General features: G+C 43.8%; 2 protein-coding genes across 10 annotated transcripts in view; both read right to left on the bottom strand.

Moving 5' to 3' along the window:
- Window positions 1–27,570, bottom strand: part of LOC112318205 (protocadherin alpha-C2) — a 186,943-nt gene that overhangs the window by 112,299 nt on the left and 47,074 nt on the right. Inside the window, exon 1 of one of the 9 annotated variants that reach the window (XM_045183987.2) lies at window positions 21,770–24,292. The exons of 6 other annotated variants lie outside the window; for them this stretch is intronic. In XM_045183987.2, the coding sequence (XP_045039922.2) occupies window positions 21,770–24,169 (2,400 nt within the window). In that variant the 5' untranslated portion in view covers window positions 24,170–24,292. Of the gene's footprint in view, window positions 1–7,224; window positions 9,899–15,148; window positions 17,587–21,769; window positions 24,293–27,570 lie in introns of those variants that run through there. 2 more of the 9 variants (XM_045183991.2, XM_045183986.3) reach the window with 2 other exon arrangements.
- LOC112317992 (protocadherin alpha-12-like) lies at window positions 196–2,519 on the bottom strand. The gene is given in 7 exon segments (XM_024575052.2): window positions 196–323; window positions 326–829; window positions 832–1,346; window positions 1,348–1,810; window positions 1,813–1,977; window positions 1,980–2,073; window positions 2,076–2,519. Coding segments are annotated over 7 exon segments (2,313 nt in total).

Genomic DNA, 27,570 nt, shown 5'->3' with positions numbered 1-27,570 from the left:
TTCCTCAAGACATGAAAAATTGGGCAAATATATGAAAGGTCAAGTGACTAAGAACGATGATGCCACAGAAGTGATATTGACAGTTTAAAGGATAACATGGGGGGGAAGGGGAAGGAACAAAGAATGTATGTATAACTAACAGAAAGTTCTAAAAATAAACAATTACATATCAATAACTTACTTCACTGGAATAATTTAAACAATCTTTACTGACTGTGGAAGGCTGGGACTGAAGGCCATGAGATCCGTCTTGGGTGGCCCCTCCCCAGAGCGCACCCTCTGCCGCCTCTGCTTGCAATAGGACAGGCTCCCCACCGCGCTGAGCACACCAGCGTGGGCTCCCCTGGCTCGCACATGGTCTCCATGGGCGGGACGGAGCACCTCAGCGCCGTGTACAGCAGCAGCGTGAGCACCAACAGGCTGGACACCCCGCAGATGGCGATGATCAGGTACACGTTCACGTCCACCAGGCCTGTCTCTGCTCTAGGCGAGCCCGATGATGCCCGGGAGAAGGCCGCAGGTGCCAGGCCACTGTCCACCAGCGACAGCAACACGGTGGCCGTGGCCGCCAACGCGGGATCCCCGTGGTCCTTCACCAGCACCAGCAGGCGCTGTCGCAGAGCGTCCTCCTCCTCCAGAATGCTCGTCGTGCTGATCTCGCCCGTGTACAGCCCCACGCCGAACGGGCTGCGCTCACCACCCGCCATCAACTGCAGCTCATAAGACAGCCACGCGTTGTACCCAGAGTCCGCGTCCACCGCGCGCACCTTCGCCACCACGTGGCCAGCACTCACAGACCGAGACACCAACCGGCTCACAGCGCCGCCCCAGGGGGCAGCAGCGCGGGCGCGTTGTCGTTCTCGTCCAGCACGAACACCTGCAGCGTCACGTTGCTGCCCAGAGGCGGCACGCCCGCGTCGCGCGCGCTCACCTGGAACTGCAGCAGCTCCAGCTCCTCGTGGTCCAGAGGCTGCAGCGCGAACACCTTGCCGCTCTCCGCGTGCACGGACACGTAGCTCGACAGCGCGCGCTCGCCCACCCGCCGCTCCACCAGCGAGTAGGACACCAGCGCGTTCTCCTGCGCGTCCGAGTCCCACGCGGACACCGTGAAGATGTGGCAGCCGGGCGCGTTGTTCTCCTTGACGAACACCGGGTACTCGGGCTGCGCGAACGTCGGCGCGTTGTCGTTCACGTCTGCCACCTCCACAGACACGCTGGTTGTGGCTGACAGCGAAGGGGAGCCCCCGTCCCGCGCAGTCACTACTACAGCATAGTCCGCCACGCTCTCGCGGTCCAGGGCGCTGTCCAGCACCAGCGAATAGTAATTCTTGAAGGTGGACACCAGTGAAGGGAACGTGGGGTACTAGTGAGCATGTCACCTGCCCGTTGGTGCCAGAGTTAGGGTCAGACATGCCGATCAAGGCAATGACAGTGTCCACCTGAGCATCTTCTTGAACCGTTAGTGACAGCGAAGTGACCATTACCTTGGATGTATTGTCATTCAGGTCTAGAACTTCCCCCGGGACCATGCAGTGACCTGCCATGGACGGAATCCCATTATTAACGTGAATTTCATATTCGTTATTCTCTTCAAAATCCAGTTTCCCAAAAATTCTGATTTCACCTGTTTCTGGATGTATTGAAAACATACATTTTTTGCTCGCTGGAAAAATCATTCTGATTCCTTAGGAAATTTCTCCATTCAGTCCTTCGTTTAGATCAGAAGCATTCAGGTGAATCACTCTCGCCTCGTTGAGGACATTTTCAAACAGCACTGCTTTGTGGCAAGTCCCATCAAACACTGGGCCTTACGGTTCACGTCCAGGATGCTTATTTGTATGTGAGCTGAGCTCGTTCGCTCCTGTTTCCCGCCGTCCGAGGCGGTCAGCAGTAAATTAAGTTCTGGCATTTCCTCTCTATCCAAGGACTTGGGAAGAACCAGTTCAGGTAGTATACTTTTATCATTTTTGTTATTATTTTAAGAGTAAAATACTCATTTAGACTTAAGCTGTGAGTCAGAAGAGAGTTTACCCCGATATCCACATCAGAAGCGCACTCTAGAGGAAAATCAGAGAGTCCAGAGGTGTAGGTTCAGAAACGAGAACATTTTGTTCCCCTGTGAACACCGGCGGGTGGTCGTTAATGTCCTTCACCTCCACCTCCACGTGGAAAACCCGCAGCGGCCGCTCCACGATCACCTCCAGGTGGATGCTGCACTCCGCGCTCCGCCCGCACAGCTCCTCGCGGTCGACCCGGGAATTCACAAACAAAATGCCATTCTGCAGATTTACCTCCAGAAGGTCCTCGCGGCCTTTGGACGCCACCCGGAACAGGCGCGGCACCAGCTCTGCCAGCTCCAGCCCCAGGTCCTGTGCGATGCGGCCCACGAAGGTGCCGTGTTTGGCCTCCTCGGGGACCGAGTAGTGGACCTGGGCGCTCCCGGTCTCCCACGATGCGAGGAGCAGAAGCGACAGCAGCAGGTGCCGGGCTCCTGGGCCTCCTCGCTTTGTAAAGACCATGGCAGATAAGGAGGCCTCTGAGGTAGTAGTGCACGTGTGAAGGGAACGCTCGTCGGGAGAGGTTATGAGCCCTCTCCCTTTACTGTAAGTGTATTCAGTCTATTTTACCCATAATTCCGGTTGATTTGGAGTCGATCCTATTCTGTGAGTGGGTGGAATCTGGGCTCGGAGACAAATTTTCTCTTTTCCCCTTTTGAGTGTAGAGGGATATCATGCGACTGATTGTGTATGTACAAGAAAAATGCTGAGGTTCTTTTTAGCCACTTTCTGTGTCACTTTAAACCATTTCGACTTTTGGATATTTTCATAAATCATTTGTAAATGCCTATCTTTAAATATGCGCTGTTAGTGACAATGCACATACACTTCTAGCATTCTGCAGGCCTTAAAATACTCTGCTTCGTAGTCCATCATAAAATAATAATTGACGTAAGTATGTCAGAAGCTATCATGGAGAATAAAGTAAAGAATAATATCACTCCTGCCACTATATTGCTTACATTCCACACTTACAATGACTTTTATTGTACAGAAGCACTTCATTGTAGGACTTCAGGAAAAAGTAAAAAATTCTCCCATTTAGTAAAGGAAAGGAACTTAATATTTCATTCATTTATATGAGTGATTATTTTATTCACAAATCTGGTGAATATTAGAATTCATACATATGGAAGGAAATATTGGTTTTTATTCTTTGATGCTCAAATGTAATGACTGTTCATACAATTGCTCTCATTCCCATACATGTTGAGATGAGACTTGGGTACAGATGTTGGAAACTTTTACTCTAGCAGGTGTAAAGGTTTTCATGTAAAATGTTAAGTCAACGCCTCTAAATTTCACAGTATTCTAAAGTGGTAGTGGAGATCTCATGAAATGTTTTGGAGCCTAAGCTCATTGACTAAAATCAAAAGAATATGAACTTCTTAATAACCCCTTGGTTTTCCTCTAAATTTCCCCTTCAGGACACTTTGTTACCCGGAACATGCCTCTTTTCAAACAAACTAGGTGACTATGCCCCGACCACATGGCTCAGTTAGCTGGGTGTCATGTCGCAAAGTGAAAGGTCACTGGTTTAATTCCTGGTCAGGGCACATGCCTGGGTTGTGGGTTTGGTCCCTGGTCCAGCACATTCAAGAGGCTACCAATCCATGTTTCTCTCCCTCTCTTTCTACTTCCCTTTCCCTCTCTAAAAATAAGTAAAGAAATTCTTTTTACAAAGATTAGGTGACAATGATGAAAGGAAGAATCAAAATACTTTCCATAATCTTATTTATTAATTCAAGCTTTAATTGAAAATAAAACTGGTAAGATCCCACAGCTAGTTGTGAACAAGTAAATATAGATTTTATAAACTCACTAAAAGTCAATGCAAAAATCTTTAAACCAATAATTCATCACCATTCCTTCTATGTATAATAATAATAAAGGGAACTGAGATATGAAATCTTTACAGATCCAGAAATAATAACCATGAATGGTTCTTATTTACTTACCTAAGTATCTTATACTTAGGTAAGTATAAGATAACAAGTCAGCTATAAATCTGGCTCTTAATTAATCAAAAACACTGATTAACTTTGAATTCAGTGCTATCAAACTATTAAATTGTCTAATATCACCCCGAAGCTTCTTCATTTTCTATCTTTCATTTTCAAAAATAGTCAGTGTGCCGTAAAGGCTAATAACTGTACTGAAAAAAGTGGTGTGTTCTACATATTACCCTAACAACTCAGATAATTTTGAATTAAAGCCCTAGCTTCGGGTTTCTCAGACTCCACACGTGCTAATTCCTGCTCCACTGTTATGTAAGGAAACTAGCTTGTAGTTTTCCCCCTCTACAGAGTAGGTAAATAAAATGTGGAATATATACAAAATATACAGTAGAACATTATTCACCCTTTAAGAGGAAGGAAATTCTATACATGCAACTTGTATGATCCTTGAGGACACTATGCTAAGTAAAATAAATCAGTCACAAGAAATACTCTGTGACATCTGTTGTTTATAATATCCCAGCTACATAAGGTTCTAGATTAGTCATATTCACTGAGACAGAAAATAGAATGGCGGTTTTCAGGGGCTGAGGAAGGGGGACCTGTGGAGTTATTGTTTAATGAGCACTTATTTTTTCTGGAATAAAAGTGGTGTGTTAGGTAGTTCTCACACACTGTCAAACAAAATTAAATTATTAAACAGATAGGAACACCTATACTTAGTTTACTAGCTAAACAATGGAACTAGAAAATAAATAGATTGAAATAATCATTTTACAACTAAGAATATAATCCTGAAATATATAAAATAAATATAAAAACACTGTTTGTAAAAATTAGTTCACAGTTTGAAATGATCAAAAATGTGCATTGATTACTGATATCCTGTAAATACAATGATTTGAAAGATGTCAAACTACTTAAAATATTTCAATATCTTTTTTTAAAGATTTTATTTATTTATTTTTAGACAGAGAGGAAGGGAGGGAGAAAGAGAGAGAGAGAATCATCAATGTGTGGTTGCCTCTCACACACCCCTTACAAGGGACCTGGCCCACAACCCAGGCTTGTGCCCTGACTGGGAATTAAACTGGCGACCCTTTTCGTTCAAAGGCCGGCGCTCAATCCGCTAATCCACACAGGAAGGGCTCAATATCTATGTTTACTAAATTTTAATGACCTTGAGTCATTCAAAGAACTTCATTTAGAGATGGGTAACATTGTATGCACTACATAACATGCACACTTATTATATTTACAGTGTCGTAAAAGATGTGGTGTTTTAACCACTTTGAGTCTGAAATTTTCATATTTTAATCTGGTTGCCTACTTTGAAATAAAGAATTGTTTAGGCAATTAATATTGAGATACAAAGGTTCCTGATGGGAGGTCCAAGAATGGGCTTCGGCATGGGGTCCTTCAGTATTATGCCAAATGGTATGCTGTGGAATTTTAAGGGAGAATGGCCACATATGACTTCTATTAGATTCCCAAATAGGTCAGTAATGGACCACCCTACGTGCAGCTAAGAATCACTGAATTAGAAAAATGACCAAGATGTAAATGATCTTTGCTACAATCTTCAGATGTGATTATATGGGATGGGAGGATAATTTCACAAACATTCTAAATAAAGCATTGAAATATATGAGCTTTAAAAGGTGAAATACCCTGGTTGGTATGAATCAGTGGATTGAGTGATGGCCTACAAACCAAAAGGTCACCTGTTTGATTCCCAGTCAGGGCACATGCCTGGGTTGCTGTCCAGATCCCCAGTAGGGGGCATTTGAGAGGCAATCTACCAAAGACATTTCTCTGCCTCTCCCTCTCTTCCTCTCTCTAAGAATAAACAAAGTCTTTAAAACCTGAAATGGCTGGGGTGGGGTGGAGGGATGGGGAGAAAAGGCACATAACTGTAATTGAATAACAATAAAAAAAAATCCTGAAATGGATGAAATCAATTATTGCCAATACGCTTCAGATTATTACCATATTTTGCCATGTATAATGTATACTTGTTCACCCAGATTTTTGAGGGAAAAAGAAGGATGCTTTTTATATGTGGGTAGTACTAATTCCATATCTATATAAATGTTTTTTAATTCTTTTATTTATGCTTATGCATTAAAAGTATAACTCTAGAGAGTAATAATGATATCCATATGCAAACTAATACCCTGGAATATGATGATCAGTTTTGTTTCTAAATATAAATAAATAAGTAATTGAATTTAAAAAATATAAATGGAAGATTTTATTCCTGAAACTACGGGCCAAAAACGTAGGTGTGCGTTATGCATGGAAGGGCATTATACACGGCAAAACACGGTACTTAACTTAGTTCTTTCTAGGCAGACCTAAAAAAAAGAAAAAACAGGAAAAATACCAACTAGCATGTTTTGCAGATATGATGAGACTAAACACATGCCTTAGGTAAGTTTGAGTGACTTGATTGAGTAATAATAAGCAACTTTATTTGCCTAATTTACTTTGGTAGCTTGAATCTGGGAGTTCTGAGTATGTCGTAGATAAATCTCTACCCATTCATTTCATGGAACAAAGTGAAAACTAAATGGAACTCGTAATGATATCATTTCCGTGAAAGCAGCATTCTAGAATGCAAGACTGCCTTCTCACTGCAAATAATGTTGAAGCAAGTTTTCTCTTATCAGTAGAGCAAAACTAGAGGTTATCTCACGAACACTAAATGGACGATGAATGTTTAACACCACAGAAAAAGAGAGGTAAATCCTTTCGATTCTGATAGAGTGTTGTATCTTTAATACAAACCTGAAGTGAGAAAAGTCAAGTGATCTAATAATATGAAAATATCAAGGCAAAAAAAACTTGTTAAAAGACAAGGAGAATGAGAACAGTGATTATCTACATTGCTGAGGATTAGAGGTAAAATAAAGTGACCTGAGTAGATCAGTGATAAATAGAAATATTTCTAATAAAGTGATAATGGGAAAGTCAATCTTGCATTTTCTAACATTTACTAACAAGGTATTAGAAGAAAAAAGACATTTATTAGCTAAAAATTCAGATTCTTCATATGATCAAAATTGTATCATATGGTATTTCACTAACATTGTTATTTAAAAGAATACTCAACATACACAGTAGTTATTAAAATTTTCTATGATAGAAACTGGATTGTTTTCAATTTTAACTTAGACTTCAACACAGAAGGAATCTATAGAACTCACCGGCCCAAGATTATTTGATCCTGCCTCTTGCCTTTCGCCTCGATCTTCTCTATCCAGACCCGGAGGCAGGCTGGGACTGAAGGCCATGAGGTCCGTCTTGGGCGGGCCCTCCCCAGAGCACACCCTCTGCCGCCTCTGCTGCGAGTACGACCAGCTCCCCACAGCGCTCGAGCACACCAGCCTGGGCTTCCCCGGGCCGCACGCGCCCTCGCTGGGCGGCGCCGAGCACCGCAGCGCCGTGTACAGCAGCAGCGTGAGCACCATCAGGCTGGACACCGCGCAGATGGCGATGATCAAGTACACGTTCACGTCCACCAGCGCCAGCTTTGTGGCCGTGGCCTCCGTTGACATCCGCGATGAGATCTTCGGGGCCTGGCCACTGTCCACCAGCGACAGAAGCACTGTGGCCGTGGCCGCCAGCGCGGGCTCCCCGTGGTCCTTCACCAGCACCAATAGGCGCTGCCGCGGAGCGTCAGCCTCGTCCAGGGCACGCATTGTGCTGATCTCTCCCGTGTACAGTCCCACGCGGAACGGGCTGCGAGCACCACCCGCCGTCAACTGCAGCTCATAAGACAGCCACGCGTTGTACCCAGAGTCCGCGTCCACTGCGCGCACCTTCGCCACCACGTGGCCTGCGCCCACCGACAGAGACACCAGCTGGCTCACAGCGCCGCCGCTGCCGCCGGCCCCAGGGGGCAGCAGCGCGGGCGCGTTGTCGTTCTCGTCCAGCACGAACACCTGCAGCGTCACGTTGCTGCCCAGAGGCGGCACGCCCGCGTCGCGCGCGCTCACCTGGAACTGCAGCAGCTCCAGCTCCTCGTGGTCCAGAGGCTGCAGCGCGAACACCTTGCCGCTCTCCGCGTGCACGGACACGTAGCTCGACAGCGCGCGCTCGCCCACCCGCCGCTCCACCAGCGAGTAGGACACCAGCGCGTTCTCCTGCGCGTCCGAGTCCCGCGCGGACACCGTGAAGATGTGGCAGCCGGGCGCGTTGTTCTCCTTGACGAACACCGTGTACTCGGGCTGCGCGAACGTTGGCGCGTTGTCGTTCACGTCTGCCACCTCCACGGACAAAGTGGCGGTGGCGGACATCGAAGGCGATCCCAGGTCCCGCGCTGTCACCACCAGCTCATAGTGTGCCACGCTCTCGCGGTCCAGTGCTCTGTCCAGCACTAGTGAATAATAGTTCTTGAAAGTGGACATGATTTTGAAGGGAACTTTGGGAGTTAAATAACACATCACTTGTCCATTGGCACCGGAGTCGCGGTCGGATACACTGATCAACGCAATGACTGCGCTAGGCTGAGTGTCCTCTGGCACTGGGAGAGACAGGGAAGTCACGGTGATTTCGGGGGCGTTGTCATTGGCATCTAAGATTTCTACCCAGACTGTACAGTGACCTGCCATCGGAGGATTTCCCTTATCTGTGGCTTGTACTTCAATTTCATAAAGTTTGGTTTTTTCATAATCTAAAGTCCCATTGACCCTCACCTCTCCATTATTTTCATCTATTGTAAATAAGGGGTTTCCATTGGGCTTAACCGACAGCATGGAGTACGTTACCTCCCCGTTGATTCCTTCATCTCGATCTGTAGCGTTCAGATTTATCACAAACGTGTCATTAGCTGCGTTTTCCATTAACCTCACCTTGTATTCTGATTGTTCAAATTCCGGATCATTGTCGTTTATATCCAATACGTGGATATAAAGCTGAACCGTGCCAGTTAGCTCCGGTTTCCCCCCGTCTACAGCCGTCAGTAGCAAACTGATTTCGGGAGTTTTCTCCCTATCTAGAGACTTCTTTAATGCAAGTGACAGTCTATTCGTCTGCTTAGCATTTGTTGGTAATTCTAAAGAAAAAAAGTCATTTTGACTTAGGCTGTAAGTCAGTAGGGCATTCTCTCCTATATCCGCATCAGAAGCGCCCTCTAGAGGAAACCGCGAGTCAGGTTGCTTAGATTCAGAAATCAGCAGCGTTTGTTCTTTCCGCGAGAACACGGGTGGATTGTCGTTTATGTCCTTCACCTCCACCTCCACGTGGAAAACCCGCAGCGGCCGCTCCACGATCACCTCCAGGTGGATGCCGCACTCCGCGCTCCGCCCGCACAGCTCCTCGCGGTCGATCCGGGAATTCACAAACAAAATGCCATTCTGCAGATTTACCTCCAGAAGGTCCCCGCGGCCTTTGGACGCCACCCGGAACAGGCGCGGCACCAGCTCCGCCAGCTCCAGCCCCAGGTCCTGCGCGATGCGGCCCACGAAGGTGCCGTGTTTGGCCTCCTCGGGGACCGAGTAGTGGACCTGGCCGCTCCCAGCCTCCCAGAGTGCGAAGAACAGAAGCGAGAGCAGCAATTGCTGAGTGCCGAATCCCCTTTTTTGAAACTCAAACATCGCACACGACATTGACTTGCAAAATAAGATTCTTTACACTTACAGCACCAGAGACTCCAGTTTTGTTTTTAAAATCTCGCTGAATTTTTGAGAAGCTTTAAGGGATCCGTTAACAGTAGCGACCGGCATGATGGAGTCGTTTTGAATGGGGAGTCCGTGGATGATCAGACCACTCCTTGAACGAACTATTTCCACCAAGTAAAGAGCGACACCTTGTGCCTGAAATTGTGAGTACCGTACACCAACTACATCCAATACCACAGAATTTTACTTAAAGAGGGAAAAGGTTAATTAATTTCTTGTTTCGTGCTATTTAAATCCAAAAATATTATTTTCAAAGTGTTTACTTATGTAATATTCAGATTCTAAGTCATTATGTGGGAAGTGGCATTTTAGTCTAGACTAACATCAAATTTAAATTTTTGTTCCTATGTTTGATTTGGAGTTACAAAATTATTTTTACCTATCTACATATATACAGAGAGATCAATTCTAAGAGAACTTACTGAAAAACTATGGTTAAACACTTCTTAAATATATTGCTCCTCATATAAAATATGAATTGTCTTACTTTTAGCCTCCCTTGTTACTTTGGCTGCTAGGAAACTCAAAGGCAAAATGAAAGTTTTCATAACAATTATTTAGTCTTTACATCCTGCATATTGTGTTCCCACCTATGTGTACTTGCCTTCTACTCACATTTTCCTTAGTTTTGAATCTTTATTATTTACATTTAATTGTGGTCTTACTGTAAACATCTTCGTATCCATTGAAAAACAAGAAGAAAAACAAAAATATACTTTCAAATGTGGTGGTTTAAAACATAGAATTCACAAGGGAAATGTTTATTGATGTAGATTAAATTTATATCTCTTGTAAAATTTTTATTCTCATGTAAATTTCATTACAAACTGTAGAATATGAGGTATCAAAGTGACAATTTATGTGATGGTGTCAGTGAGAGGACAGAAGTCATCTTTCAACTACAGAATGGATCTCATTCTCATTCAATGAAATAAAAATCACCATGAAAATGTCTATACCATATTGGTATTTCCAAGTCACCTACCTTGGTTTTTGTATATCTACTGAAAACATGTTGGTGAAAATAGCTGACCTGTTTCTTGTTGAAAGAATTTTGGGTTTGTCTAAACCACGGGAAATGATTTCTAATTACATCTCCTTTATATGCCCACTAGTGCACCAAAACAATAAATAATCAAACAGTCTAACCAAATGGCAAATGACTTTAGTGTCTGTGGAAATTCAATTTCATAAAAATAACAAGTAGAAAATGGAAATTGTTGATGTGCATTTTCATTGCCTGAAGTTATAATTTGGATACATGTCCTTTATATTTTCATATAGCCTTGGAATTTAAGGGTGGGAGAAGAAGATACAATGGAAGCAGAAGAGTAGAAAGTGATTCAGAATATATCACTCTAGTTTGAGCATTTTGTTCTATAGTTTTGATGTTTATCTCCAATCTAAAAATATTGCAATGACATATGAAAAATTACTAGCATATTTATACATTACTAATTTTCTTTTCCTTGAATATACACACATGTGTATAAATACAGGGTGGGGCAAAGTAGGTTTACAGTTGTTTGTATGACCAAATAATACAATAATTAATAAATAATACAAGAATAAACTCTGTGTTTCATGCACTTATCACTCTAAGCCTGCTTTTGCCCTACCATGTATTCTATTTCCAATTTCAGATCTTATGCCACTTTTTTCAGATTTACTCTTGTCTTGATATTATCATTCTGCTAGAACTCTTATTAAAGTAAATGTGAATTCTTTCTTTAAAAAACTAATAAAGCAGACTTGTCACCTTTTATGACACTGAATTGTGTTATACATCTGTAAAACAATCAGTTATATGGGCCGCTAATCAAAATATAACATTACACTAGATAACAGTAGATTTCACATGATATTTAAAGCCTGCCTGTCAGGTCTCTTTTGGAGAAAAAGGAAGCAATAGACCTTCAACCACTTCATTATGGAAATTAGGGATTGAGAGTCCCTAATGCAATGTGAAGTCTTCAAAGGTAGATAGAGAGATGGACATAAGAAAGTTCACCCAAGGGCGATGATGATGTTACATGTCTGAATTAAAGCCAGATGTTAACTTAAGAATTACTTTCTGGCCCAGATTGGTGTGGTGTAGTGGGTTGTGTGTTGGCCTGCAAACCAAAAAGTTATCGGTTCAATTCCAGGGTAGGCCACATGCCTGGGTTGCAGGCCGTGTCCCCGGTTGCAGGAGTGTGAGAGGCAACTGATCAATGTTTCTCTCACACATTGATGTTTCTCTCCCTTCTTTCTCTCTCCTTTCACTTCCCTCTAAAAATAAATAAAAATCTTTTTTAAAAAAGCATTACCTTCCAGTAATGTAGTATTTTGTGAGTATATGAAGTGACACTGGACCTACACCAAGTCATAAAAGTTTTATATTGTAAAAGCCAATGACTCATCTTTTGCATTTCGGCTCTGATATTTCCTATCACCACCTCAACTAGTCCCCTTAGAAGAGATTCTAAGAAAATTCACACAAATATAGCTTTGTGACATTAAAAAAAAAGGTGTTTGCATCAAATGTATCTAAAGTGTTTGCATTCAATGTTATGCTGGCTTTGAACTCATCTTTGGGGATGGGCCTGTGATCTTGGCAAAATGCTAATGCTAAGAAGCCACATTGATATAATCAATACATTGATTTTGTAGAATCAATTGAAAAGACTGAGGAACTTGGTGCCTGACCTTTACTAAGCCACTCTGGTTAGTCTTAAGTTCCAGCTGGGTGTGCTGCTAGTCACGTATTAGAGTGCATGGCTCAATATTCTACTAGTCCTCATCATCCACTAATATTTCATAATGGGTCCAGTACTATTACTTATTGAAAGCATAAAACAAAGAAATAAATCTTAGAGTCATTCTTGGAAACCCAGGAGGTTCTTCAAAATCAGTAGATTAGAAGTGCTATTCAGCATTGTATTAACAAAATTACAGGCTGTACTCAGTGGTGCGCACTCTGCGCTCTCGTGGCTCATTCAGGGAGACACAGTCATGTGATCACAGATTATTCGTTTGGTTGGCACAAATCTCTCAGACAACAATAAGGCTGAAGAAGACTGAATCCTGGAAGACCTAAACATATTCAAAGAATATGCAATTTTGGAAACATTTCTTAATCCTTTGTTGATGTTCTGGACTCTAGAAATAATCATATTACCACTTATATTTGTCCAAAATATCACCCTTATTCACAGCTGTTAAAAGGACAAGGTCATCTTCGTGTGTGTCATTGGGTTTGGTGCCCTGCAAGAACACGGCAGACCACAGCCTTCTGATCTCTCTCATATACTAAATGATTATCATTCACATCACTTCCAAATAACTGGTCCATAGTCCTTGTAAGACAGACAACTCTTACTTATTTACTGACTGAATCATGTAAATACTTATCTCAATGTGGCACTAACACAAATGTTAATGATAATCATGAACTCTTCTGAAGAAAAATCACTTAACATCTTACTTCCCGTGGCATTGTACAAAACTAATCATGAAGACAATCATGATGGTTTTGTTTTCTAAGCAAAACAGAGAGGAGGGTTCATTTGTATACAGCTGTGCTTGATTTTCCTAGCCAGAACTACGCCTGGTCAGAGAAAAGATTTGCTGCAGAGAGAATGGGTCTGGAATCTCAAAGGCATACATTTGAATGTCATCTCTATCATGTACCAGCTGGATGGCAGAGGACAAGACAGGTATCTCACCAGCTCTTACATCATCTTTAAAACGTGGATAGTCATGTGTAATTTACACATTGTTATAAGTATGAAATGAAATGATGTATTTTAAGCCTTTCACATTCACACCGTGTCTAACAAGTAGAAATAGCTCAAATCGTGACGGTGTGTTGTAGTTAGTGGCTGATGTTTGCTCTGGCTCTGTTCTGTAGAGAAGGATAAAGACAATCCCAGGACAATAACAGGACGTGGATTTTCCTCTTCTTAAGATTTGTTAATGTTCATCTTCATGGAAATCATCCTACTTTTTAGGCAGAAAATGACCACAAATGCCTTCTCAGCATTTCTTTTAAGTTCATCCCATCTACTATAACATGGTTCTCCTCCCACAGGTAAATTATCATATATAGTTTATTTCTCCACACAATGTAATTACTGGGTCTCTAATTTGTATACTAGAGCCAAAAAAGAACAAAAAAACCTACATTATTTGATTCACACCCTTACAGCTCTAAATAAAAGTTCTCTGTGATCTTTTTAAGGAAATTCCACATGACTATAGCTTTGTGACCAAAAAAAAAAAGAGGGCGGGGGTTGCATCAAATGTACCTAAAGTAGTCAATGTTAAATGCTGAAGTGCAATTGACAACACCAATGTCAAGTACTAGCGCCAAGTGGAAGTGTCAAATGGAAGTTCCAAAATTGTTATGTTTAAGTTATTTAATGCAATGTCATTTTGAAGACCAAGTGGCTTGGGGAACACAGGAAGCATTATCCCACTTCCCCATACATGGAAAGATGCTCTTAAACTCAAAGAACAAAGAAGTATAAATTTTCCTACCCTGAACTATTTCCTCACAGCCTCACAGCAGGCACCATAAATGGAAGAAATATAAGTAAAATCAATTCCCAGAAAAATCTTCCAAACACAATAGAGGAGCTCAATAAATTCATCTGGAGGAGAACAGCAATGGGTTCAACAGGCAATTAGCAAAACCGAGCTTATATTAGGAAATAAAGAAAAATATCTATCTAAAGCAATTGAAGACTATGACGAAAATGAGCTTGAAACTGTGCACAAGGATAAAGACAAAAAGAAGTAAAATCATCCCGAAAGTCAAGACCTCCACCCACTGTCTCAAAGAAGCATGCCTTTGTCTTGTGTACTTTACATATTGTTATAAGTTATAAAGAAACAAAACGGCTCATTAAAGGGGCCGCCTCACCAGCCCATGCCTGGTAGTAATAAGTAAACTTACGCATTATAAGAAAGTAAGAATTTAAATGTTTGAACTTAAATGAACTAATTTATAAAGTTATACATTATTATATAACTTTGAATGCATAAACATAATGAGTGAAGGACCCCACTTAATACAAGAAAAAAAGTAGGAAGAACGACCTTGCTGCAGAATTGAGATGTAAATAATTAAGCCCGGCCCACACCCTCCATTTCTTATCAGTAACCCCCGCTTCCTTCCTCATTTAAATTTACACATTTACTGGAAGCTTTAGCCGACTATTTCATTACTGCTACTACTATTATTATTTCTACCAACAAACATTCCTGGTGTGTCCATAAACACGGTTGTGAAAAGTAATTTAAAAAATGGTTTGACATCCAGTGTGCTTTAAAATAAGCCATTGGAAAAGACAGGCCAAAAAAACCAAATGCAGCAATAATCTTTACAGCATATGTTCGTGAACTACTATGTGATTGACATTAATTAAGGTATGAAATATATCCATCCCAGAATTACTGTACTTACGTTCCCGCAAATCTCCTGTTGTCCTCCACTATCTCCAGAACTCGAACCAGGGGGAACACTAGGGCTGAAGGCCATGAGGTCCGTCTTAGGCATCCCCTCCCCAGAGCACACCCTCTGACGCCTCTGCTGCGAGTACGACCAGCTCCCCACATCCCTCGAGCACACCAGCCTGGGCTTCCCCGGGCCGCACGCGCCCTCGCTGGGCGGCGCCGAGCACCGCAGCGCTGTGTACAGCAGCAGCGTGAGCACCAACAGGCTGGACACTGCGCAGATGGCGATGATCAAGTACACGTTCACGTTCACAAGCGCTGCCTCTGAGCTTCCGGCATCCAAAGACGCTCGCGAAGATAACTTAGGCTCCTGGCCGCTGTCCACCAGCGAAAGCAACACGGTGGCCGTGGCCGCCAGCGCCGGCTCACCGTGGTCCTTCACCAGCACCAGCAGGCGCTGGCGCGGCGCATCCGCTTCGTCCAAGGTGCGCGTGGTGCTGATCTCGCCCGTGTACAGTCCCACTCGGAACGGACTTCCAGAACCTCCCACCGCCGGCAGCAGCTCGTAAGACAACCACGCGTTGTACCCAGAGTCCGTGTCCACTGCGCGCACCTTCGCCAACACCTGGCCCGCACTCACAGACCGAGACACCAGCTGGCTCACAGCGCCACCGCCACCACCCGCCCCAGGGGGCAGCAGCGCGGGCGCGTTGTCGTTCTCGTCCAGCACGAACACCTGCAGCGTCACGTCGCTGCCCAGAGGCGGCACGCCCGCGTCGCGCGCGCTCACCTGGAACTGCAGCAGCTCCAGCTCCTCGTGGTCCAGAGGCTGCAGCGCGAACACCTTGCCGCTCTCCGCGTGCACGGACACGTAGCTCGACAGCGCGCGCTCGCCCACCCGCCGCTCCACCAGCGAGTAGGACACCAGCGCGTTCTCCTGCGCGTCCGAGTCCCGCGCGGACACCGTGAAGATGTGGCAGCCGGGCGCGTTGTTCTCCTTGACGAACACCGTGTACTCGGGCTGCGCGAACGTCGGCGCGTTGTCGTTCACATCCGCCACCTCCACGGACACGCTGGCGGTGGCCGACAGCGAAGGGGAGCCCCGGTCCCGCGCGGTCACTACTACCGCATAGTCCGCCACGCTCTCGCGGTCCAGGGCGCTGTCCAGCACCAGCGAATAGTAATTCTTGAAGGTGGACACCAGCCTGAAGGGGACGTGGGGTGATAGTGAGCAGGTAACTTGCCCATTGTCACCAGCATCACGATCCGTTACACTGATTAGGGCGATGACAGTCCCCAGCGGAGCATCCTCAGGGACAGAAAGTGATAGTAACGTCACCCGCAGCTCCGGAGTATTGTCATTGACGTCCAAGACTTCTATCAAGATTGTGCAGTGACCAAACATTGGGGGACTTCCTTTATCAACGGCTTCTATTTGAAGCTTCCATAATTTAGTTTCTTCAAAATCTATTTTTCCATTTACTTTTATTTCTCCACTGGCTGAATCTACGCAAAAAGATGCTTGTGTATGCGGGGAGACATCAGTTGCAAAGGAATAAAGAATATGGCTATTTGAACCTTCGTCCAGATCCGAGGCGTTAAGTCTGATAACCAGTGTACCGTTCCTTGCATTCTCCAGTAACTTTACACGATAGACTGCTTTGTCAAACGCCGGCGCGTGGTCGTTCACATCCAGCACTGTGATCTGCACCTCTACAGCACCTGTCAGCTCAGGTTTGCCCCCATCTGTTGCTTTAAGCACCAAGAGAAGCTCCGAAGCTACTTCCCTGTCTAAAGGTTTTTTTAGTACCAGTTGAAGTGGTTTTTCCTGGTCCTCGTTGGTCGGTACTTCCAGAGAGAAATACTCACTGGAGCTCAGTCTGTAAGTCAGCAGAGCGTTGGCCCCGATATCTGCATCAGAGGCACCCTCTAGTGAAAAGTGAGAGTCAAGAGACCTACTTTCGGAAATAAACAGATTTTTGTGTGTCGCTGGGAACACAGGCGGATTGTCGTTAATGTCCTTCACCTCCACCTCCACGTGGAAAACCTGCAGCGGCCGCTCCACGATCACCTCCAGGTGGATGCTGCACTCCGCGCTCCGCCCGCACAGCTCCTCGCGGTCGATCCGGGAATTCACAAACAAAATGCCATTCTGCAGATTTACCTCCAGAAGGTCCTCGCGGCCTTTGGACGCCACCCGGAACAGGCGCGGCACCAGCTCGGCCAGCTCCAGCCCCAGGTCCTGCGCGATGCGGCCCACGAAGGTGCCGTGTTTGGCCTCCTCGGGGACCGAGTAGTGGACCTGGCAGCTCCCGGTGTCCCACGATGCGAGGAGCAGAAGCGGCAGCAGCAGGCGCAGGGCTCCGTGGTCGCCTGACCCCGAGGCTAACATTACGCCTAGATTCTGGTTAGTAAATTAGCATTTCAGGAGTAGAACGACGTAGTCCTTTTGAGACCTTTCTTTTGAGTCTTTACTCCCGAGATCCCAGGTGATCTTAACAATACGGGTGTGTTTCTAGACTTTAAAGCTCCGGAACGGTGGGGAAGCTTTTTGGTCCTGGGAATAAACGTTCATTTTCTTTGTTAAAACAGTCCTCTCCTTGGAGAACAACGACATCCTGTGGCTCGAAATGGAAGTACGTTTGCGTTTAGGGGAGTATTTTTCACTTACATTGCTGCTTCTGTGATTTCTTCATATCGGTCCATGCTGTTTCTTTGTGGGCCTTTAATTCTTTATGTATTCCTTGTGTGTGACCACTAGCTCTTTAAAGATGGGCTTCTCTTACAAATGAGAATTCCAAGAAGAGCTTTACCGTGCATGTAGACGGCTAAGAGAATGTACTTCTACACAACTGTGCTACCATGCGTATGAAGATGAAAACTGCATTGCAGGTTGCTAGTGATACTGGTTTTTTGACATTTAGAAATTGATCATGTTGGGTATGGTTTAGGTTTCTTATTAAGTTTAACTCATTGCTAACATTCTAAATTTTCTATTGCTTAATGCTTATAAGATGTTAAACTATTCTAAACATTTAGTCCAGTAGTGCAGAGGCCAACTCACGATGCCAGTTCTCTAAGTTACCTCTTCAACACAATGACATTTTAAATCACTGCTGGTGTGTAAGCTACTTACCAGTTCATCCCAGGGTTTAATTGCTTTGATGTTGATGAATTTACCAAGTTCTGGTTTCTGGAAATACAAAGTATACTCATCTTTGTCTCATTTAAAAGGCTTTTCTCCAGATCTTGTACTTTCTCTGGGTGAACTTTGTTGTTCCCATCCTGAAGGACAACTTCAATTTGCGTTACCTCCATGGCTACTTCTAATCATTTCAAAAGCCCACACTACTAAATATTTATATATTTGCTGTATTTGTCTGTTTGTTTATACCCATTTTATTCCAGAATTGGCTTAAAGTGACTATGGTATAAAGGCTGTTCTAAATTTCATTCACTCAATTTTATTTTACTGTTTTCATCTCAAGTACAAAAAAAAGTACATTGAGATTTTCATGACTATTCAATTGCAATAAAGTTTATCGGTGTTGTCTTTTAAAAAAGAAAAGTGTTTTAGCCCTGGCTGCTGCAGCTCAGTGGCTTGAGGGCCAGCCTGCGAACCAAAGGGCTGCGGGTTAGACTCCCAGTCAGGGCACGTGCCTTGTTTGCAGGCCAGGTCCCTGGTGGAAGACACTTGAGAGGCAACCACACATTGATTTTCTCTCCCTCTTTCTCCCATCCTTCCTCTCTGTCTAAAAACAAACAAATAAAATCTTTTTAAAGAGAAAAATGTTTTAATCATTCTCAAGGCTGTTGAGGAACCAACTATCCAATATCTGAAATCTGTCCACTAAGATGGCAGTCATTGGGTAAATCCCCAATTTTTCTATTAAAATAATTGTAAGTGGATACCCAAGGGAATCTAAGGTTCTGTGTAAAAGTGCACTTTTCATTTTAAGTGCTTTTTTAAACTGCTGATTCAGTGAATCTATGCCAAAGATTTATAATTCAAACTACTTCTAATTCTTTTTTTAACTGTGAAGCCCATCCATTCAAGACCAACATATTTGCCTAAAGAAGAGCAAGAAAAATTTTGGCACATGAAAGTGACTAAATTTTTTTGCAAAGGCATGACTAAGAAATAAGCCCCTTTTGCTGATTGAAATAATTCAGTCTCTTGGGTATCATCACTCCATGCTGAAGGACCATTCCAGCTTTGGTTTAAAGACCTGCTCCATTAAATAAGTATATATTACAGATACTTTTAAAGCCCCCAAATTTCAAGGTTTTCATATTGCTAAATAACTATAGTATGTCAGTAAATCTAAGGGCTGGTTACTCATATTGAAACAGACTGTGGAAAATACTATATCACCAGAGCTTAAGAGTGGTTTGTGATTAGCCTCATTTCAATACCATCAAATAAAGAACAAGTTACATGATTACAAAAATAAGATGCTATAGGTTTTTTGTGTGTGCCTATGAGATGCTATAGTTTTAAAAGAAATGAACTAATTTCCTTTTGGCATTAGTTATGTTAAAAGCAATCCTCGATTTGAGAAAATTTGTTTTTATTCTTAAAATGTAATTATTCTGCATTGAATGGAAGAAACTATTCACAAAGTTTTAAGGAATATTTATCTCTATTAACAGAGCCAGAGAAAGACACTGTCAAACTAAAATCAGAAAAAATTTGTCTTTGCTGTCTCTTGACTTCTCATTCTGAACTATCTCATCATTTCCTCTCCTTTCTGCACTTTCTTTTCCATAGACTTTAGGATTATTGTACTGCTGGGTAAAATCCTAATTTGTTATGTTAATATTTGGGGGAATACTTGTATTTTTTTAGACAGCATGTCCAAAATAAGGCAAAGTAAACAAATAGGACTAAAGCAGTAAACACATAATCCTATATTTTATTTGTAGCTCACATCAAGAGTTATCTTTAGACAAGGCTTTTCAGCAGAGGGGCACACCGACATTATAAAGGTCTGAAAGAGAGGGCAGATATAAGCGGAAGGAGTTCTATACCCAAGTTGAAATACTCTGCATAACTTACCACCTGTCATCTCTAAGAGTTGGAGGCTGGCCATGGAAAGTATTAACATTGAAGGTAATGCCACACTTAAATTCTTGACACAATTCTCATTTTAGTGTTCTTAAACTTAGGCTGAGGTGTCAAGTTTTACTGGAAGCTATTTATGAAGCACATAGAGTAAAAATTCCGTCTGCATCCAGAAAGAAAAAAGTAATTGCTAAAAACCAGAGTCAAGATAATAAAGGACTTGCATTGCTATTTAGTGACACTGAAATTAACAAAAGTGATTAAATGAAATTATAGAGATTGGGCATAGTTAAAAGGGTAGCGTCGGCCACCATGAAATGTAGTTGTCTTGCATTTCTGAATCCCACACAACCCTGTTTCCGATGACTAGAGAAGGTCTCAGACTAAATTGAGCAGTAGAAAATATTCTAAAAGGGTAATTCTATTTTTTCTTCAAACTTCCAGCATTAATTTGGATTAAAGTAATCATCATCAATTTCCTAAAATTAAAAGTGACTTTCAAATGTTCTCCATTAGCAAACATAATCATGACCCCTTCCTCAAAGTGGAAGAACTAATACTTGAATGACATAAGCAATGCCTCTTCCTAAAATGAGTAGAAGATAAAGAACTACTGAATAAAATTATATAAATAACTATGAAACTTCTGCTGCTGCTAAAATAAGTGAGTAATACACACTAACACAGGCACCACCATATTGAAATAAAATGAAAAAATGTTTAAAGCTCAAAACACAACTTAATTCCATAGATTAGAGCATTTTAGTGAATGACCTTCCAGTCTGCATCCTGTACTATTAGGGATAAAATATAATTATTGAATATCAAATTTCTATTATGTATTATAAGTTATGTTATACTACATATATTTTTTAATTTTTAAAATATTTTACTTATATATTTTTAGAGAGAGAGGAAGGGAGGACGGGAGAGAAACATCAATGTGTGGTTGCCTCTTCTGTGCCCCCTTACTGGGGACCTGGCCCACAATCCAGGCATGTGCCCTGACTGGGAATTGAACCACTGACCCTTTGGTTCACAGGCCCATGCTCAATCCACTGAGCTACACAAGCCGGGGCACACTACACATATTCTTTACTTAGGGAGCAAAAAGTACATTTTTCTAAGGAAGAGAATTGATCAGATCTGTCTTTTTCTTACTGTAACAGGGTCATTTTAAAATTTAGATTTGAAAAGTGAGTAAACTTATTAATTAAAGCACTAATCCTACAAACATTTATAACAGTAATAAGATAATGGTGTGTGAAGCAACTTACAACCAGCATTAAATATTTGTATTAAAATATAAATAAATTCAGGATAAATGGTATATTTAAAAAAATAGAAGTATCAAACAAAAGTCAATGCACAGAGTACAATAGACAAATATAAAATGAACAGTTAAAATAAACTGTCACAACAGGTATCACTAGATATAGTTAAGGTATTATAGACATACGCTATAGAATGGATGAAGATATTCCAAGATAGGAATGTGAGGGGGAAAAGTAGTGAAATAAAATATAATTCACACAGCAAAATATGAAAATTAAAAGTAATACTCACCTTTTTAGAGTGGTCCCCTCCAACAGACTGTTCTTCCACCTCCACAACTGGCGCCGGGCAGGGTGGCATACTGGGACTGAAGGCCATGAGGTCCGTCTTGGGCGGGCCCTCCCCAGAGCACACCCTCTGCCGCCTCTGCTGCGAGTACGACCAGCTCCCCACTGCGCTCGAGCACACCAGCCTGGGCTTCCCCGGGCCGCACGCGCCCTCGCTAGGCGGTGCCGAGCACCGCAGCGCCGTGTACAGCAGCAGCGTGAGCACCAACAGGCTGGACACCGCGCAGATGGCGATGATCAGGTACACGTTCACGTCCACCAGGCCCGTCTCTGAGCTCGCGGTGCTGGAAGACACTCGCGACAAGATCTTTGGGGCCTGGCTGCTCTCCACCAGCGACAGCAGCACGGTGGCCGTGGCCGCCAGGGCCGGCTCCCCGTGGTCTTTCACCAGCACCAGCAGGTGCTGGCGCGGAGCGTCCACTTCGTCCAGGGCTCGCGTCGTGCTGATCTCGCCCGTGTACAGCCCCACGCGGAACGGGCTGCGCTCACCATCCGCCGCCGGCTGCAGCTCATAAGACAGCCACGCGTTGTAGCCAGAGTCCGCGTCCACCGCCCGCACCTTCGCCACCACGTGGCCCGCACCCACAGACCGAGACACCACCAGCTCCCTCAACCCTCGCGCCCCACCGCTCGCCCCAGGCGGCAGCAGCGCGGGCGCGTTGTCGTTCTCGTCCAGCACGAACACCTGCAGCGTCACGTTGCTGCCCAGAGGCGGCACGCCCGCGTCGCGCGCGCTCACCTGGAACTGCAGCAGCTCCAGCTCCTCGTGGTCCAGAGGCTGCAGCGCGAACACCTTGCCGCTCTCCGCGTGCACGGACACGTAGCTCGACAGCGCGCGCTCGCCCACCCGCCGCTCCACCAGCGAGTAGGACACCAGCGCGTTCTCCTGCGCGTCCGAGTCCCGTGCGGACACCGTGAAGATGTGGCAGCCGGGCGCGTTGTTCTCCTTGACGAACACGGTGTACTCGGGCTGCGCGAACGTCGGCGCGTTGTCGTTCACGTCTGCCACCTCCACGGACACGCTGGCGGTGGCCCATAGCGAGGGCGAGCCCCGGTCCCGCGCGGTCACCACCAGCTGGTAGTTCGCCACGCTCTCGCGGTCCAGGGCGCTGTCCAGCACCAGTGAATAGTAATTCTTGAAAGTGGACACCAGCTTGAAGGGGACATGGGGTGTTAGGGAGCAGGTCACCTGCCCATTGGCGCCAGAGTCACGGTCAGACACGCTGATCAAGGCAATGACAGTGTCCACCTGAGCATCCTCTAGCACCGGAAGAGACAGCGAAGTGACAACCACCTCAGGTGGATTGTCATTTTCATCCAGGATTTCCACTAGGACAGTGCAGTGACCAACCATAGGTGGGTTTCCTTTATCTGTGACATCTACATGAATTTCGTAAGTGTTACTATCCTCAAAGTCAATAGCATCATTTACTCTTATTTCTCCTGTCCTTTCATTCATTAGAAATTTCCTTCTTATGCTGGGTGTAACCAAAGAGCTAAAGGAATATATCAGTTCTTTGTTTATGTCTTCATCCGCATCAGAAGCATTTAACCATATCACCAACGTTTGGTTCGGGGCATTTTCATACATCTTAACTTCATAAATGGATCGGTCAAATATAGGGGCATTATCATTGGCATCCAAGACCAAGATCAGCAGAGAAACAGATCCGGTGCGTTCCGGTTTGCCTCCATCAGTTGCCGTTAGTAACAACGGAATTTGAGGATTTTCTTCACGATCCAGCAGTTTTCGTAGAACAAGTACTGGGAATTTGCCTTTGTCTTTTTTGTTTATAGTATCAAGAGTGAAAAACTCGTTTGCACTGAGTCTGTACGTAAGCTTTGCGTTTTCTCCAACATCCGCATCTGATGCGCCTTCTAGTGGAAATCTGGAGTCAAGCAGTCGGGATTCGGGTATGGAGAGCTTTTGTTCTGAGACAGAGAACACAGGCGGGTTGTCGTTAATGTCCTTCACCTCCACCTCCACGTGGAAAACCTGCAGCGGCCGCTCCACGATCACCTCCAGGTGGATGCTGCACTCCGCGCTCCGCCCGCACAGCTCCTCGCGGTCTATCCGGGAATTCACAAACAAAATGCCATTCTGCAGATTTACCTCCAGAAGGTCCCCGCGGCTTTTGGGCGCCACCCGGAACAAGCGCGGCACCAGCTCCGCCAGCTCCAGCCCCAGGTCCTGCGCGATGCGGCCCACGAAGGTGCCGTGTTTGGCCTCCTCGGGGACCGAGTAGTGGACCTGGCAGCTCCCGGTGTCCCACGATGCGAGGAGCAGAAGCGAAAGCAGCAGGTGCGGGGTTCTCAGGCCTCTGAATCTGTAGACGAACATCATACATACCTTTCCCCTCTCTTACAAATCTTTGAGTCAGCGGTCTGGAAGAGTCACACTCCCTGAATTTTCCTGTTGGATTGCTTGCATTCAGTTTTATCCGAATGGATGTGATCTCAGAATGAAGCTCCTTCCTAGTCCTTAAGAAACACGGGTTTCTGCTATTGTTCTGAAAGCCCATTTTGTGGAAGACAGCGACATCCGGTGGCTTAATGTGTAAGTACAATTCCATTGGTTAACTTCTTTCATTCAAATCTTTTTTTCCCCCTCTTGATTTCATACTTTAACGCTGCGAGTGTACAGTTCAGCTGTGGGAGGCCCCTTCACCGGCAGCCATTACCGCAGCCAGCCCTTCATGCCTATGATTCAGGGTCACAGCCACTCCCAGCACAGAAACAGGCTCTCACACACTCACTCCAGTACCCCTGAAGGCCCCCAGGGTCCTGCTGCTTTCAGGGCATGCAGGGAGAAGTCTCAACAGCACTCTTCATCCCTACCCATCCTTCCAGCGCCCAGGGTGCCCACGGCCCCTTTTAGACTTCTTGGTCCCTGAGGGGTCGGATGGGGTGCTCCAGGGTGGTGGTGGCAGCTGTTTCGGCAGGAGAGGAGGTAGAGGGGGCTCCATGCTCGCTGGTGGGCCAAGGTTGGGCCAGAACCCCTCAAAGGATGAGAACTTCAGGGTGCTGAGAGGGGTCTGGGGCTGCTGTTGAGGCACCTGGGGAGCTCAGCTTAGGCTGGAAGGAGAAGCCTTCCTTGAAGCTGTCCAGGAGAGTGGGCACCACATACAAGAAGCCCAGAAAGGCCAGGTTGGGGCTCCCGCTGAGGGCCCAGTTGTCTGCATTGTCCACTCGGGTCTACATATGTCCATCTCTATGAACTGACAGAGCCTCACATGAGGTCTCTTTTGTGAGTAATAACAATCGCATTCCATCGCGATGGCAAACCCCTAGCAAATGTGAATCTCAGAGAAGTAACGCTTTCCCTAAATTTATCATTTCATTAGGTAAATTTGAAAATACCCTTAATATCTGGAAAATAATGAGCATACTCATATTTTTGTTGGATGACAAATTTAGGTATCTTTAGTTTCTGACACTTAACTCATTCATTTCTCTTTGCCATTATTTTGAGATTAAATAAACTTTATTTAGTCACTAATCCCAATCATCAATTCTCCGTGAGGTGTTTGCGTGTTCTAAAAGAGAACACTAGCTTCAACACGGGAAATTTCTCCACCCTGATCCCTAGTTTCCAACTTACTACGTGTGTGACATGGGGGAAATAATTTAACCTCTATCGGCCTCAGCTTCCACTTTTATAGCATTAGTATAATAATACGGTGGCTGTGTGGATTAAGTGCCAAGTATAGTACCTTAAGGGGAGTGGATGCTTCACAAGTGGCAATTATTCTCAGGCCTCAGTTTAGCCACAGTTATTTTCATAATGCTGGGAACCAAAGCTGATTCCTTGGGGAAAACTATTACAATAGTTTAAAACTATTGTAACTCCATGATGCTCTCACCACTGCTACTGCTCAGGCTGAGGAGAGTCTCCCGGCTTTAAGAAAACACAAAAGGCTTTGGTGAAAAATCAGTTAGACAGGGAGGAGTTTCACTTTTTTACATACATCTCACACGGGCTAAAAGAACTTTAATTTTGTTTATAAATAAAATAATTCAAAAGTGCATTACTTCCACTTCCATAGGCAACTACTTTCATCTTTCTTATACTTAAGCTTTTCAAATACTCCCAAATATACAGTTTTTGAATTATCTAATAGTTTTATCAGTGTTAATAAAGTTTTTCATCACCAGCTGCCATAAAAACATTTTTGGAATTAAATATGCAGTAACTTAAATTCTCCATTAATATATTTATGCAACTGAAAAAACTTAAAGTTTCTCTTTAAGGAAAACTTAATAGGACCTTTAATCTTGTCCAAAAGTTCATTTCTTTAATGATGTTATGATTTATAAAAGAGATGCTTTTAAGAAATCAATAATTTTGAACTCTTTTAGCTTTTACTTACAGCCGAAATAGATCAACATTTATGAATAAGGAAATGATGGGAATGGGGGTTGTTGGGCTATTGACTTACGTGTGCTACCAAATTCTGGTTTTATACTTCTTTACTTATTTAGAATGACTCTGGTGTCAAAGTACATTAAAATGCTGACTTTAAGAGTTACCTTTCTTCTTAAAAAGTTACTTTTCTTATAAAGCATAAATTAAAATGTAATGAGTTATCCATCCAACCACAATACCAATGTTTATTTTGAGCTATTATCAGGAGTCTCAAAATAAGTTTATCATTGATTAATCATCTCAACACAAGGTAATGACATAAATTAAACTTCAGTCCTTTTAATGTACATTTTATACTAGGTGATAACATAAATGTCTGAACATAAATCTCCAGAAATGAATAATAAGTAGGGTGTAGCTAAGTTACATTTCATCATATAATAGGAATTTGCTTTGTCCAGCATCTCATAGGGCTATTGGATCTAAAACTTCAGTTGAAGCCCCAGCTGGTGTGGCTCAGTGGATTGAGCGCCAGGCTGCGAAGCAAAGTGTCGCAGGTTTGATTCCCAGTTGGGGCACCTGCCTGGGTTTCCGGCTGGGTGGGGAGCATGAGAGGCAACCACACCTTCGTGTTCCTCTCCCTTTCTTTCTCCCTTCCTTCCCCTCTCTCTAAAAACAAATAAGTAAAATCTTTTTAAAAATAAAACTTCAGTTGGATAAGAATCACCCAAGGTACCTGTAACACTTTCAGAAATTGTGAGGTGGAGTCTGAAAACCCGAGTTGTTAATACAGTTAGCTTTATCGGATCTAGTAACAGGCTGACCATATACCCTAGTTTGCCTGGGATGTGCTTTCTTAGTGCTGTAGTATTGTATACTTACCTATGGTGCCCTGTTTACTCACAAAAGTGTCTAAGGTTGGCGGGTGACTTAGCCCTATCTAGAAACCACACTCAACACACTGGCATAGAGGAGCTTCATTACTGGTTTCATGATTCTGGCTTGAACTGGGAGATGCTACCTATGGAAGCACAGAGGGGCAGCTATTAGGCACAATTCTAAAGTGGCTTCTACGCTCTCACTTCTGTATTTTGAACTTCTCATCTGTTTTGCATCCTAACCTTCCTGGATTCCAATATACTCATAATTCCTGATGACCAAAAAAAAAATAACTTCATTACTATGATGTTCACTTATCCTCTGGAAATTTGCATATGAAGGCAGCCCATATTCTGGAAGAGAATAAGGGACTTTAATACAAAGTCCCTTTCATACAAAGGACTTTAATAGAAAGTCCCTTTAATACAAAGGACTAAATTACCAATTATATCAATACAGCCATCAATAATAAAGAATAAAATGTATAATTATGGAAGAAA

The sequence above is a fragment of the Desmodus rotundus genome, chromosome 10 (assembly GCF_022682495.2).
Source record: "Desmodus rotundus isolate HL8 chromosome 10, HLdesRot8A.1, whole genome shotgun sequence".
NCBI lineage: Eukaryota > Metazoa > Chordata > Mammalia > Chiroptera > Phyllostomidae > Desmodus > Desmodus rotundus.
This window is presented reverse-complemented; position numbering and strand designations above follow the sequence as displayed.